This window comes from Sphaerodactylus townsendi, linkage group LG13 (assembly GCF_021028975.2).
Source record: "Sphaerodactylus townsendi isolate TG3544 linkage group LG13, MPM_Stown_v2.3, whole genome shotgun sequence".
Lineage (NCBI taxonomy): Eukaryota > Metazoa > Chordata > Lepidosauria > Squamata > Sphaerodactylidae > Sphaerodactylus > Sphaerodactylus townsendi.
Window position 1 is genome coordinate 21722768 of NC_059437.1, and position 13895 is coordinate 21736662.

At 43.0% G+C, this 13895-nt stretch overlaps 1 protein-coding gene across 7 annotated transcripts in view; it reads right to left on the reverse strand.

The window, feature by feature from the left end:
- The window catches only part of GRIA3 (glutamate ionotropic receptor AMPA type subunit 3), a 221850-nt gene that overhangs the window by 154656 nt on the left and 53299 nt on the right, over positions 1-13895 (reverse strand). For all 7 annotated transcript variants that reach the window (XR_007246017.1, XM_048514048.1, XM_048514049.1 and 4 more), the window contains exon 3: positions 10153-10392. Coding sequence is in view for 6 of the 7 variants with exons in the window: in XM_048514048.1 (XP_048370005.1) it covers positions 10153-10392 (240 nt within the window). In the remaining variant the exon portion in view is untranslated. The remainder of the gene's footprint in view (positions 1-10152; positions 10393-13895) is intronic.

Here is a 13895-nt window from a genome sequence, read left to right on the forward strand (position 1 = left end):
TACTTTGCCAATTTTGTACCTGAAACTCAAGGTGGGTATATGTTGCAAAGTAATACAATTGAATACCCTGAGGGATCTAATAAGCAATGCAATAGATTTGAATTACAAAAATTAGAAAAGCGCAAAAACATTTCAGACATCCCATGTCTGTCTGTCTGTCTGTCCGTCCGTCCGTCCGTCCGTCCGTCCGTCCGTCCGTCCGTCCGTCCGTCCGTCCGTCCGTCCGTCCCACCCACCCACACCCACACCCACACCCACACCCACACACACACACACACCCGCCCCATCCCCAGGCTTTTACAATTGGGGCACTTTAGCCCTGCTAACTGCTAATTCTGTTCTAGCCAATTGCATAAAGAATTCAATTTTGGAAGATTTATGAGAGGATTCACACATTTTTACCTCCTTCCTTTTTTTAAATAGAGAATTTCTACTTGAAAGACTCGTGGTTGTTTCACACCAGTCCTAGTGTTGACTGGAGGGGCATGAAAAAGATTGATGAGGCCCTGCTCCCTTTGGCACCTCTGTGGCTACCGTCCTGCATAGAGCTGTGGTGGCGAACCTTTGGCACTTCAGATGTTATGGACTACAATTCCCATCAGCCCCTGCCAGCATGGCCAAGCAGCCTTCTGCAGTCTTTACAGGTGCCTGGCTCTGCATGAGTAGCAGGGGGCTCAGGTGATCACCTTTGGCTGCCGGAGATCGAGCAGGAAGGGAAGGTAAAGAGACACAAGCGCAGGGTAGCTGGTAGGGCTGTGCACCATGGGGGGGGGGGGAAGTGAGTTCAGGTTGAACAAAACAGAATTTTTCAAAAAAATATATTAAAAATGCCCTGGCTTTTTCTGAATTTTTAAAGGAACATTAACCCCAATCCTCAAAAGATTCCAAGCTTCCGAAGTCCACATGAGTCTCTGAAGTGGCAGGAAGTGCAGAACTTAACACTGGGCTCAAGACCAGCATTAAGCTTTGCACCACCTGCTGCCTCCAAGACTCACATGGACTTTGGAAGTGGAGGAGACAGAGCTGGACCGGGACTTTGGAGTTGATGGAGTGGGAGGAAGCCAAATGCTGGGGAGGGGAGATTAACGTTGGGCCCATTTGGGCTGAGCCCAGCATTCACCCCTGCTGCCTGCCACCTCTGAGCCCATCTGGACTGTGGTGGGTCAACAGATAAATGAGGGAAAGAAGGAAAGGCGTTACCTTCATCTATTTTAATGGTGGTGAAGCTGAAGTAGACTGAGCCCCAAAATGGCATTTTGGGGATCTGTTGGGTTTTTTTTAGTTTCCTTACATTGCATCTATTTTTCCCCCAAGGGAACTCTCAGCTTTGCTGAATGCACACCCCTAGTAGTTGGGCTGTGACAGGAAACTGGGAAAAGGAAAAGTGCCCTCTGGGGCTTCCTGGAGCAGAAGGAAGGCCCCGCAAACCAGAAACAGCCTGTGGAAAAATGAGATAGACCCTAGCCCTGAGGAGGAGGGACTAAGTGAGGCTTTTCAAGTCTTGGAGAGGAAATCGTAGGCTGGAAAGGGTGTAGGGACAACAGCCCATTGGGTGGGAGACCTGTCGCTAAAATAGCTTGGGATGCATTGGTGGGAGCAAGAAGAAATCCTAATCCAGATACTCCATTGTAAGGTCTTCCTGGAGACGCCAAGGAGGAAGAAGGCCAAGTCTTATCCTTAAAGCCAGACAGCTGGCCAAGGCCAGGGAGAGACAGACCTAGGGTAAAGAATATCCCTATCCTCCTTATTGTTTAGGCACACCTCACATGTATGTTGGAAAAGCAGGAGCTAGAAGGCAAGCCCCTCTCAGACTCCAGTCTCTAACTGACAGTCTGACAGCTGGTCAACAGTGCCTCTGCATGAGTGACCACTTTGAACATGCCTCTCTCTGATCATGAGTCATACCTGGCTCAGAGACTGTGCAGATACAGAGACAGTGGGTTCCACTGAAGGTCTGCAATTATAGTCTTTCATAAGCAAAACGTGAATTCTTTCAAAAGTAAGGATGACATGTGCCAACATGAAAGACTGGATCTAGGTGTTGGGGGCAAGCAAAATGCTTTCTGGTGGCTTTTCTCCCACACTGTGTACTTCCTTCTTGCCTGAGAGGTTTATAAACTGAATAATTTAACCAATAACTACATTATTTTCAGAGTGGAAGCTTCAGTTTCTTGAGAAAACTGCTTTCAAGAAAGTTCTAAGCCCTGATTTTCTCCACACACACCATATCGTGATGGTAACTCATACTATGAGTGACTGCTTCCCTGTTGCTGTGGGATGGATGGCTGCTGTCACCTCTGCAAATAAGCTGAAACTGTGTGACCAGGAGATGGCAAAAGGGTGCCAAACTATCTAACAGCCTTCCATTCCCAAAGCGCACACAGGCCTACAGTCGTTCTGCACACAGGCACCATGCTCAGAAGCTGGTGATGGTATATAGGCAGGGTGTAAGGGAAGCATGTTTTTGGCCATTCCTGCTCTATAGACTAACCATGTGAATGGACCACATGAAGTGGATGAGAACATTTGTCACAAGGTGGGGTGGGGAAGATCCTTTTCCACCCAACCAGCCAGTTTAAACGAAGTGATGTCATTGGTTTTTGGCCTCCAGGGCGGGGGGAGGTGAAGGGAGATGCATCGTCATCCATTTTTTAAAACATCTGTTTAGTATTGGTTTTAACACCATAGTATTATTTTTGTACTATATTTACATATATTTGTACACGTGTGTGTGTGTGTGTGTGTGTGTGTGTGTGTGTGTTTGTGTGTGTGATCCCTCGCCGATGCCTCTTGTGTGTGTGTGTGTGTGTGTGTGTGTGTGTTTGTGTGTGTGTGTTTGTGAAAACTGTTCTAACCTGCCCTGAGCCCTACGGGGATAGGGCAGGATAGAAAAATAAATAAATAAAAATAAATAAATAAATAAATAAATAAATAAATAAATAAATAAATAAATAAATAAATAAATAAATGTCCCATTGTGTGGGTTTCAGCATCCAACATCACCTTGATGGTGCTAGATTCTTCCATGGAAGAATGTGGTGACCCTTTGAGGGTTTCAAAATAAAAGACCTACTGAGGTTGGTTTCTCATTGCCTGCCTCTGGTTAGCAACAACCTTGGACTTTCTCTGTGATTTCCCATCCAAGTACTAACCAGGTCAGATCCTGCTTAGCTGTTGAGATCTAAGAAGACCAGGCCAGCCTGGGCCATGCTGCTGAGTGATGTAGCAATCCTCAAAGAACAAGGGAAGAAATGGTTCATGGCGTTATTGCATTTAAACAGGGCTCTTAATGCAGCTGTCCTCTTAGTCTCATTGACAGATTTCTTAGTATGGTGTTTTCACTGTGCTACGCCTAGAGGCAAAGGAAAAAAGCAATCATTGCTAATGCACCAATTCAGTTCCTCCCTCCACAATGTAGCCTGCCATATAGTCTAATTTGGAAATTAAAGGCTAGAAGAGAAAGTATAGTACAACTGCTGGTAACATGAAGCATTGTCTCTTTCTGTATTCTGTAGCTACCCTCAAATTGCACAGGAGAGTCCATGCAAGTAAACTTTCACCTCCAGTCGGTGCACACACAAGTATACAAATACTGATCGCTACAAACCGTGCTCTTTCAACCTCTTGAAAACTGGATTTTGTATATATCTTAGAAGATATGGATGAGAGGGAGTGGAGGATGGAGTGAGCTCCCACCTCTGTACCATCCTTCTCCACTCTATCATGATTTATTAAAACATTTCTGTCCCTCACAGGCATCTCGTGACAATCTAAAAGCCATCAGTTACAATGAGATGTACCACACAGAATAAAATCACAAGCCGCCGCTTCAGTGGAGGAGGTAGCAGCTCTAGAAATGCAGAGAATCAGCCCTGAGCATGATGGTGGGAATAACATTGTAGCATCTAATAATGGTTCGGGGGGCTTTCCACAATCTTAATACTACCAGGAAGGGGTGGGGGGAGAAACATATCATATGTTGCCACCTGTCAAAATTCTTACCATGGTGACACCCCAAAGTCTCTCTGGAAAATTTCAGTTTTGAGGTAGGTTCATATCAGATAACATATCAAGGTGAACATTTTGAGCTAAGCTCCAAACAACCGGGAACCGTTTCATCGGGTTTTGACACCATACCTTTTCCATTTTATATCCTCTATTCCCTCTCTGCCTGAAGTAGTTCTCTACATTTTGCTGCCTTCCCATGCTGCTTGGAAGCCCTCTGGAGGTGATGCAGCAGCAGCACTGCCCCCAGCTGCCATGGTCTCTGGATTGGGCTGGTAATGTTTAGAGGGCGGGCGGGCGTGCCTTTACAAAAACCAAGATGTTTCTATCTGAGTTCCTCAAGTCATTCTGAATGTGATGTAATTTTAAGCTTTTACACAGATTAAATTATTTGCTTATTTACTTAGTACCCTTTATCCCTTTGTTCCCTTGTAATGTTCAGGGCTGCATACAAAATTCTTGTCTCTCTTTCCCTCTGTTCTCCTTCCACAACCCTTCTTTCCTGTTCTGTACCTCCATTTGTCCTGTATTTCTTTGGTTCTCTCTCCTTCCCCCTTCTCCAGGTATAAGGCTTTACTTTTCTCCATAAACCGGAATGGCAGCCAAACGCTCCAGGATAAGGAGATAAAAAGATCTGTTCCTGGTCACAATTTGGGTAGGATTAATTCTGTTTTCCATATTTGGGGGGCGGGGAATGTATGTATGCCTTTACAAAAAAAAAAAAACCAAGATGTATCTTGTGCCCTCAAGTCATTCTGAATGTGATGTAATTTTAAGCTTTTACACAGATTAAATTATTTGCTTATTTACTTAGTACCCTTTATCCCTTTGTTCCCTTGTAATGTTCAGGGCTGCATACAAAATTCTTGTCTCTCTTTCCCTCTGTTCTCCTTCCACAACCCTTCTTTCCTGTTCTGTACCTCCATTTGTCCTGTATTTCTTTTGTCTCTCCTTCCCCCTTCTCCAGGTATATATTTTACTTCTCCCATATAAACTGGAATGTGAAGGCAGCCAAACGCTCCAGGATAAGGAGATAAAAAGATCTGTTCCTGGTCACACCTAGGATTTTCACTCTGTTTCCATATTTGGGGGGGGGGGGGGGCGGTGGCGTCTGCCTTTGCCAAAAAAAAAAAAAAAAAAAACAAAACCAAGATGTTTCTATCTGAGTTCCTCAAGTCATTCTGAATGTGATGTAATTTTAAGCTTTTACACAGATTAAATTATTTGCTTATTTACTTAGTACCCTTTATCCCTTTGTTCCCTTGTAATGTTCAGGGCTGCGTACAAAATTCTGTCCCTTCCTCCATTTTATCCTCATAGCAACTCTCTAAGCTAGGTTATACTGAGAAAAAGTGACTAAACTGAGGTCATTCAATCATTTTTAGGTTAATCAGGATTTGAACCAGTGTCTCCCAAGTTTCAGTCTGAGACACCAACCAATATGCAACACTGGCTCTAATTTCATCAACATATGGACAGCCCAATTTTGATCGGGGGGGGGGGGTGCAAAGTGTAATTGGGAAGCTGTGAAGGCTTGCGTCACCATGTTTGCCCACCCTACTGGTGTAGGTGGCACCTATGCTGGCAGGGAGGCAAACAGGGTGGTGGGCAGGCACTGTGGAGCTGTGCAGTGTTAACCTAAAAGAGGCTGCCTGCTCTAGAGCTGTACTGGCATAACTGTGGATGCCAGCATGGCTGGGAGCAGGCTAGGGGTGTTCCCAGGGGCAGAGCCAACCTTGATTGCCTTTCAGTGGGCATTTGGGCCAGGAATGCCTTTCATGCAGCCCCCTAACTGATGCCAACCCAAAGGGTGACATAAGTCCATTTTCTCCATTGAGGGCTGTTCAAGTGGCTGGGGATTCTCTACATTTTGCTGCCTTCCCATGCTGCTTGGAAGCCGTCTGGAGGTGGTGCAGCAGCAGCACTGGCCCCAGCTGCCATGGTCTCTGGATTGGGCTGGTAATGTTTAGAGTGCACCATAATTAAACAACTAAGAAGAGGAAGAGGAAGTGGAGGAAGAGTTTGGATTTATACCCCACCTTTCTCTTCTGTAGGGAGACTCAAGGTGGCTTACAAACTCCTTTCCCTTTCTCTCCCCACAACAGACACCTTATGAGGTAGGTAAGGCTGAGAGAATTCCGATGAACTGTGACTAGCCCAAGGTCACCCAGCAAGAACATGGGAGTACAGAAACACATCTGGTTCCCCAGATAAGCCTCCACCGCTTAGGTGGAGGAGTGGGGAATCAAAAGTATCACATGCTGAAATGAACAAACAAATCTTTCATTTGCAGGATAAATGTAGAATTTAATAGGTCTGTTTTCTTCAATCAACTATTGTACGTAAAAGAGAACACAAAAGAACAATTTTCCTGATGAATGAGGCAGGAAGTAGTAAACATTTAGCAATACCTCACCATTGGTTCAATTCTGGCTGCAACTACATAAGACTAAACTAACAACTTTCAAAGGGAGACAGGGAGCAGAAGTATTTAAATAATAATAATTGTATATTTCAAGAACAGATTAAAAAAACCTTCTGCAAACTCTCTCTCTGTAATGCTAGTGCCCCAAAGCAGCAAAGGATCAATGGCACAAGTTACTAAAAGGTATGATAGTTCCAAGATCTTTTTTCCCCATTTCATTTTTGACAGGATGTTGATACTGACAAACACACAGTCTTTCATTTTACCATATGGTGCAAGCAGTCATTCACCACCATTATAGTGAAGACTCCAGAGATACTCCCTTATTTGAAGACCCGTCACAATAGATTAGGCAGGGCGCTGAAATTGCCAAATGTTTCAGGTGCTGTCAAATACAATTACAGCTCCTAAGATGATGGAATTTGGGGTCTATTTCTCAAAAGGCAATCCACTTATTCGGCAAATCTAGCTTTGTTCTGAACTTTCAAGCAAAAATGAGGCCTTTGAACTTCAATTCACTTCTCTATGCCCTAAACGGATGAAACAATTATTCATTTTCAGTGAAGCACACTCCGAGAAAGGATAATATGAGGGTACAGTCAAAACAAGATATAATGTGAACCTTTATGTGGCATTAGAAGCATTGATCCATCAAAGGAAATCCTACAATAAATGTTTCCATGTTTAGATGCCATTACTTGACTGGGCTGGAGACAAGTGTGAAACTCATTGTCCTCTTCAGCTCAGTTTTAACCCTATACTGGGCTAATTTAAAGATAACTTATCCAGCAAAAGGAACTGAAGCAGACAGCAGCAGGAGGTCCTGCAGGACCCCGGAGAGCTCCCAAGAAAGGCAGATTCTTCAGATCTAACAGGATATAAAGAATTTGCCCTTCTTGGAAGCTCTCCAGGGTCCTGCAGGACCTCCTGCTGCTGCTAACAGGACTTCAGAACATAAGAAGAAACTTGCTGGATCAAACCAAAGGTCCATCTAGTACAGTATCCTATCTCACACAAGTGTCTCTGGACGGCCAACAACTGGGCCAAGGTTTTCCCCTGAGGTTGTCTCCCACAGTGGTATTCAGACATTTACTGCCTCTGAATGAGCAAGTTCCCTTTTGTTACCATGACCAGTAGCCACTGATAGACATATCCTCCATTAATCTAATTCCCTTTAAAGCACTCTATGCCTGTGGCCATCACTATGTTCTCTGGCAGCAAATTCCACATATTGGTTATTAGAGCTGCACTGCTTAAACAAAGTTGCAGAAAATGTAAAGGAGCAGTGATGCTGTCAATCAATCATTGTGGTGCTTTTTGTCACCTTAAATGGGGCCCCCAAAGAGTCATAGAAGGGGCAATTTTAGACTTGTTACCTAAAAGTTCTGAGCTTACCAGACACATTCAGAATTTACTAACCCATGTTTCCCAGAAAATTATTTATGGAGCAAGCTCTCAGACAATTTCTAGCAGCTTCTAGATTCATGAGATTGCTTGGACACATGATTCTGGCTAAAGGCCATTTTCAAGGACTAGGAGATTGGCTTCCAATACTGCCTTATATCCATATTGCAATGCTCATTTGGTCACAAAGCGTACAGCTCAGCCCTTTATCTATACTACAAGGTGTGGATATGCATCACATTATAGATAGGAATGCACACTCCTAGTCAGTGGTAGAGTTCAAAAGATAATTAGTGCACTGCACTTCGAGTTAGTTTTCCAGCCGGGAAGAGGTTTCTCATAGGTGCTGACAATGCAATGTGGCAAAATTCTGATTGGAACTGGATTTCTCATATTCAGGTCATCCTGGGATATTACAGTCTACCAGAAAGCAAAGTCAGACAAAATATATATATCTAGAAGCTGAACATAAATTCAAAGATTCAGCAAAGGCCAATAAAAAAGTCACAACTAAGTTATCTTCCTCAACTAAAAATAGAAAAGCTCTAAGCCAATTGTATTTTATTTAAAACCACTGGACAGTTAAAGCACTCAGCCTGTGTTTGCCACAGAGGAATTAATTTTGAATATTCCTAAATAGGTTCACAGCAAGTTGGTTAAGTAATCAAAGCTGACTTTGCAATGTCCTCTGATTTGTCAAGGTCACTGCTGGTTTTCAGGGCTACAGAGAGGTATCTTGAGCAAAGTCTGAGGGCTCACTTACAATACCCCCACACAATATCAATAGTGAAAATAGCATATTTTATGTGGTATTTTGATTACACAGATTGGATACAGAATAAATGTTCATGTAAGGAGTGCATCTTTCCCTGCCTTCCTCAACCAACCTACTGTCTACTTTGAAAATTCTTTGGAGGGTCAGGAGAGTGTTGCAAAGGAAGTGCATCAAAGTATGGCCACTGTAGCAATGAGGGGAAATCAGGTAAACTCAGCTCCTTCTTCCTATTTTGCTACTGACTTGCATCAATAGAAGAGGAAGAAGTAATTAATTTTAATTTCTCCCCCCTCATTGATGCTCCACCAAGTACTATGACACATTTTGTTTGCGGGGGTCTCCCGACCCTTTAGATTTTAAAGCAAACATCAAACTGCTGGAGGAAGGGAAAGATATGGAAAGGTTTGACATGCCAACTACTTCTATGAATTTCCCTCTGGATCCAATCCCACACACGTACTCAGTAGTTTAGTATGTAATATTTAACGCTGTTAAATTGATTAATAACCTTGAATGGCATTTCCCTAGAAAGGAAAATAGACCGTCTATTTGAATCTGCAAGCCACTGTCATGAAGGTCATATGTAAAATATAAGAGAGGCACAGCTTTGATTATGTAGTAACCTTCAGCAGTGTAAACAAACATGCTGGGGGCCTACAGTTATGTCAGATCCTCAGGCAGTTTGTTCTCTTTGTTCCCAACAAATGTGTACTAATTTTGACACCACTAGTTGCTAAAATAATAGCCATGAAATTATTTCCTCCCCTTCTCATCCAAGAAGGTCCCCAAGGTGTAGAGTGGTAAGCTGCAGTACTGCAGTCAAAAGCTCTGCTCACAACCTGAATACGATCCCAACAGAAGTCTGCTTCAGGCAGCCAGCTCAAGGTTGACTCAGCCCTCCATCCTTCTCAGGTCAGTAAAATGAGTTCCCAGCTTAATGGAGGTAAAGTGCAGATGACTGCAGAAAGCAATAGCAAACCACCCAGTAACCATAATCTCCCTAGTAAACATCATTATGTCACACCATTCCCTCTACATACAGAACTGTGGAGAGAACTATTTGGTCTCAGGATGATGTAGTATTACCCAGGCCTTTCCTGCCTAGCATAAATAGGGCTGGATGGCCTCTAGGGGAGGATTGTGTTGCTATGTCAATTTATTCTTGCTTTTGCTGTCTTATTTTCACTCCATCAGCAAACGAAAGGATATTTGCTTTATTTCAAACTAGTTTTCCCAGGCAGTCACCTTGGGCAGAAAATGAAGAATCATGGGCCAAGTCTCTGTTCCCCTAATGACCTGTTTACAAGTCATTTTGTCACAGACACCAGTCATTGACACCTCTCCATTGCTGTGCTATTGACAACTGGAAGGGTCAGGTGGTAATTGCCTGAAGGGCCAGATTTGTTTTTTGGAATTGCCAGTTGTTGATCTCAGACTTAGCTATACCACTCAGTTCCTCAAGGAGGAAACCAGAACAAGTCTACATTGGATTCAGGAGTAGAAAGAAGGATGTATGGTGGAATGGGGAAAAGATTCTTCTCACCTCTTTCTGTGTCATAGAGGTACACAAATTTCTCCCAGTTGTAATATGTCAGAAGGCTCAAGATGGCTCCTTTCAGAGCTGGCCGCATTTGAATGACAAACTGCACATCCGCATCGGTCGGGAAACTGGGAGTGATGAATGATGTGTGCAGTGCTCCACAAAACGATGTTAGTGTATTCATCGACATCTGGTCATAGAATCCAAAGATGGCATAGACTCCTCTGGAGAACTGTGAACAGACTAAAACAACAAAAAAGGCAAAGCTATTACAAAGAGAGACAGTTGTAGAAGGATGAGTCTAACACATTGATAAACAAGAAAACACTGCAGTCAGATCCAGAAAGAAGCCAGACGGTAAAACCGAAAGACCCATGATATCATCTTTGCAGTGACTCCTTACTGCAAAACAGAAGGAGAATGGAAGGGGAAGGTAAATAGGAAGAACATGTGCTCTGATTCCTGTTTGCATTGCTATAGCCCATGGTTCGTTGAGGAAGGCCCATAGCTCAGTGATACAGCACATGCTTTGCGTGTGAAAGATTCCTGCTTGCCAATTATGGATTTGGCCATTTTTAAAGAGCCATGCTTCAAAACAGATGGAATTTATGAACTTTTGCATCTGGCAAACACGAACACGCTGTTCTGTGCATTGATTTCAGCAGATCTGAATCGTGCTATCTGGAAGCGATTTTATAGCTATAATCTCCATTGGTGTTTGGAAACCCACCATTTCCTAGTAATGATATATTTTATTGCACAGGATCCATGGAGAAATAATTGCATGAGATAGAGGCTGCAACCTTTGCTGTAAATGCACGGTATTGCATTCCCAAGTACCATCCCCGGAACATTCATTTCTTGCACAAATCATAATATTTAGGCTCTCAAAAGCCCGTTAAAGCAATTTCAGAAGGAAAAAGAAAAGAGGTCCTCTCCGTAATGGTTTACTGACATGGCATCAGAGGTAATGTTTTAAACAGGTATTCACTAAGAAAGATAACCCTTTTCATTGTCTCCCCCCCCCCCCTGCAAATATACAAAACCATCAAGAATAGATATTATTCTGGAGTGGTTAAACACCAAGAACCAGCAGAAAATAAAAAGTAGTTGCATATTCAAAAGAAGGCAGACACTTTTGGATAGCAACCAGATATTTATGGGGCTCATGGAAGGAATCAAAGAAAGCACTGGATTTAGGGGGGGGGGGATGTTAGGTGCAGTATCATCAGCAGAAATGAAGACATAAAAACAGATAGAATACGACACCCCCTCTCCCTGGGGTCTGACAGGAGTATTAAATCCATTGCTACAGCTACACTCGCCAGAAGGAGATAAATATATAGGGTTTATGGTGTTAGGGGGAAAAACTCATGATATACTGGCTTACAGGCAAAGCAGAACTAGAATGAAAAAGGAGGAGATACAGTAACAGTATTTTTTCTGATTACTCTGGATACAGTTACAATACATGGATTTTTGGAGGGTTGTTTTTAAGGTCCCAGGCTCCGATATCATTATCTTAGGGAGTAGATCTGGGAAAATTTCTGCCTATACCACCATGGCCAGTCCCAATGCCAATGATCATGATAAATGAACAAGTGGTTGACTCCAAATAAAGCAGTTTCCGGTGTTCACCATTTTTCCTTCCCAAATCTCAGTGGTCTGCTGCCCTTCCATAGCAGAGGTACCATGCTTCTGGTATTTCAATGGTGAGATGGGGTGAGTGTATGGAAGCTGGGTCAATCCATTATTGCATCCTTTGGGACTTTTGTCTGTTGTGGATCAATAAAGGAGAGTTGACTCCTACCCCCCCTTCAGCCATTTCCTAGTGTCACTCACTGTGAACATGGAGGCAAGTAAATTATAGGGATCTGTTATAATTTCTCATATTTTTATAATTAGCTACATTCTAAGGATTTGCTGGGAAATTTGCAATAACCTCCTCTTGTTTTTGCAAAAGTGTTTTCTAAGCTGCCAGAATGTTTCCCTGCTAAGTTTAAACCATTCCATTGAAACATTCAAACCGTTGCTTTGTCAATAGTCTCTTCTCCTTTCCACAGACGTCTTTTGTTTTCATAATCAAAATAAACCAACATTAAAAGTTTAAGTTTTGTCATTCAGACACGCCCCTATTTTTTTGAGGGGGGGGGGATTGTACTTCTGATTTAGCCAGCAGAAAGGAATGCAAACGGAGCTTTTAAAAGCAACACACATCCCATTTCCTGACCCTCTTCAGCTCCTGGAGTGAATTTGGCAGCTTCTATGGCACATATACATAGAGTTGAAAGAACTGAGTTTCCTCAGATACTTATTTTATAATATATTATATAAATAGAAGAGAACTATTGCTGCAGGGAATGCATCTGGCTTACTTAGGAAACCAGTCCTGATGATGATTGGAAGAAATGCCTACACGAAAATGAACTTTAAGTTTAGAATGCAAAAACTGCTAGCAAGCTCTAAAGATATCACATTTATGGGACTATTCTGAGAACAGAATAATTGTACAGTCTTTAGACTGAGTATTCATACATTTGCTCGAACAGCTCTTTTTTTTCCCAATCGTGTCCCCATTTTGGCCCTTTGGATGCCATATTAAAAACTGGCTCCTGGAGTCAAACAAGGTGGAGGGGGACAGGACAGGCTCCTCTCTCACGCCTCCTGTTTTAAAACTGGGAGCTGTGTTATGCTTGGCTTTGCCAAAGGTCACGAGTAGACCTTCCCTCTCATCTGTTAGGTTTGGCCCTCCCTAAAGAGACTGATACTACACCTCGGGAAAGGGGTGGGGGCCAAGAATGGAGGACCTGTTCACATGCATTATGCACCATCAAGTCACGTCTGGCTTGTGAAGGAATGATCTCCAAAACATTCTCTCATTTGCAGCCTTGCTCATGTCATGCAAACTAAGTGCTGTGGCTTCCTTTACTGAGTCCGTCCATCTCCTGGTGGGTCTTCCTCTTTTCCTACTGCCGTAAATGTTTTCAAGCATTATTGTCATTTTCAGTGGGCCTTTTCCAGTGACTAAAGTGCAGTAACTTCAGTTTCGGGAGCAGCAGTGGCGTAGGAGGTTAAGAGCTCGTGTATCTAATCTGGAGGAACCGGGTTTGATTCCCAGCTCTGCCGCCTGAGCTGTGGAGGCTTATCTGGGGAATTCAGATTAGCCTGTACACTCCCACACACGCCAGCTGGGTGACCTTGGGCTAGTCACAGCTTCTCGGAGCTCTCTCAGCCCCACCTACCTCGCAGGGTGTTTGTTGTGAGGGGGGAAGGGCAAGGAGATTGTAAGCCCTTTGAGTCTCCTGCAGTAGAGAAAGGGGGTTATAAATCCAAACTCTTCTTCTTCTTCTTCTTTAGTCATTTTAGCCTCTAGTAGCATAATTACCAGATAAAGCTTTTCTTGAGCTGTACTTTATCAGGCTGCGAAGGAACAAGAGGTGCGGTTGGTGTTTCCCATGACAAAATTATGAGTGTAGTATTTTTAAAAAATGCCTGGGAAAAGGCTAGGCTGAAAAATGTTCTCCTTGGTTTTTGTGTGTGCAAAGCGGCTGAGGGAATAGCCAAACATTATAGACAGATAGAATAATGAAAGAATAATTATTCATTAACAGTTCATAGAGGTCAACATAATTTATTCTATCATTTAAAAGAGTTATTAATTATATACACATATATAAAATTTATATAAAATATATGGGGATAACATTTTGTATTTTGCCCTCCTTTTAAAAAAATGTAGATCCAGT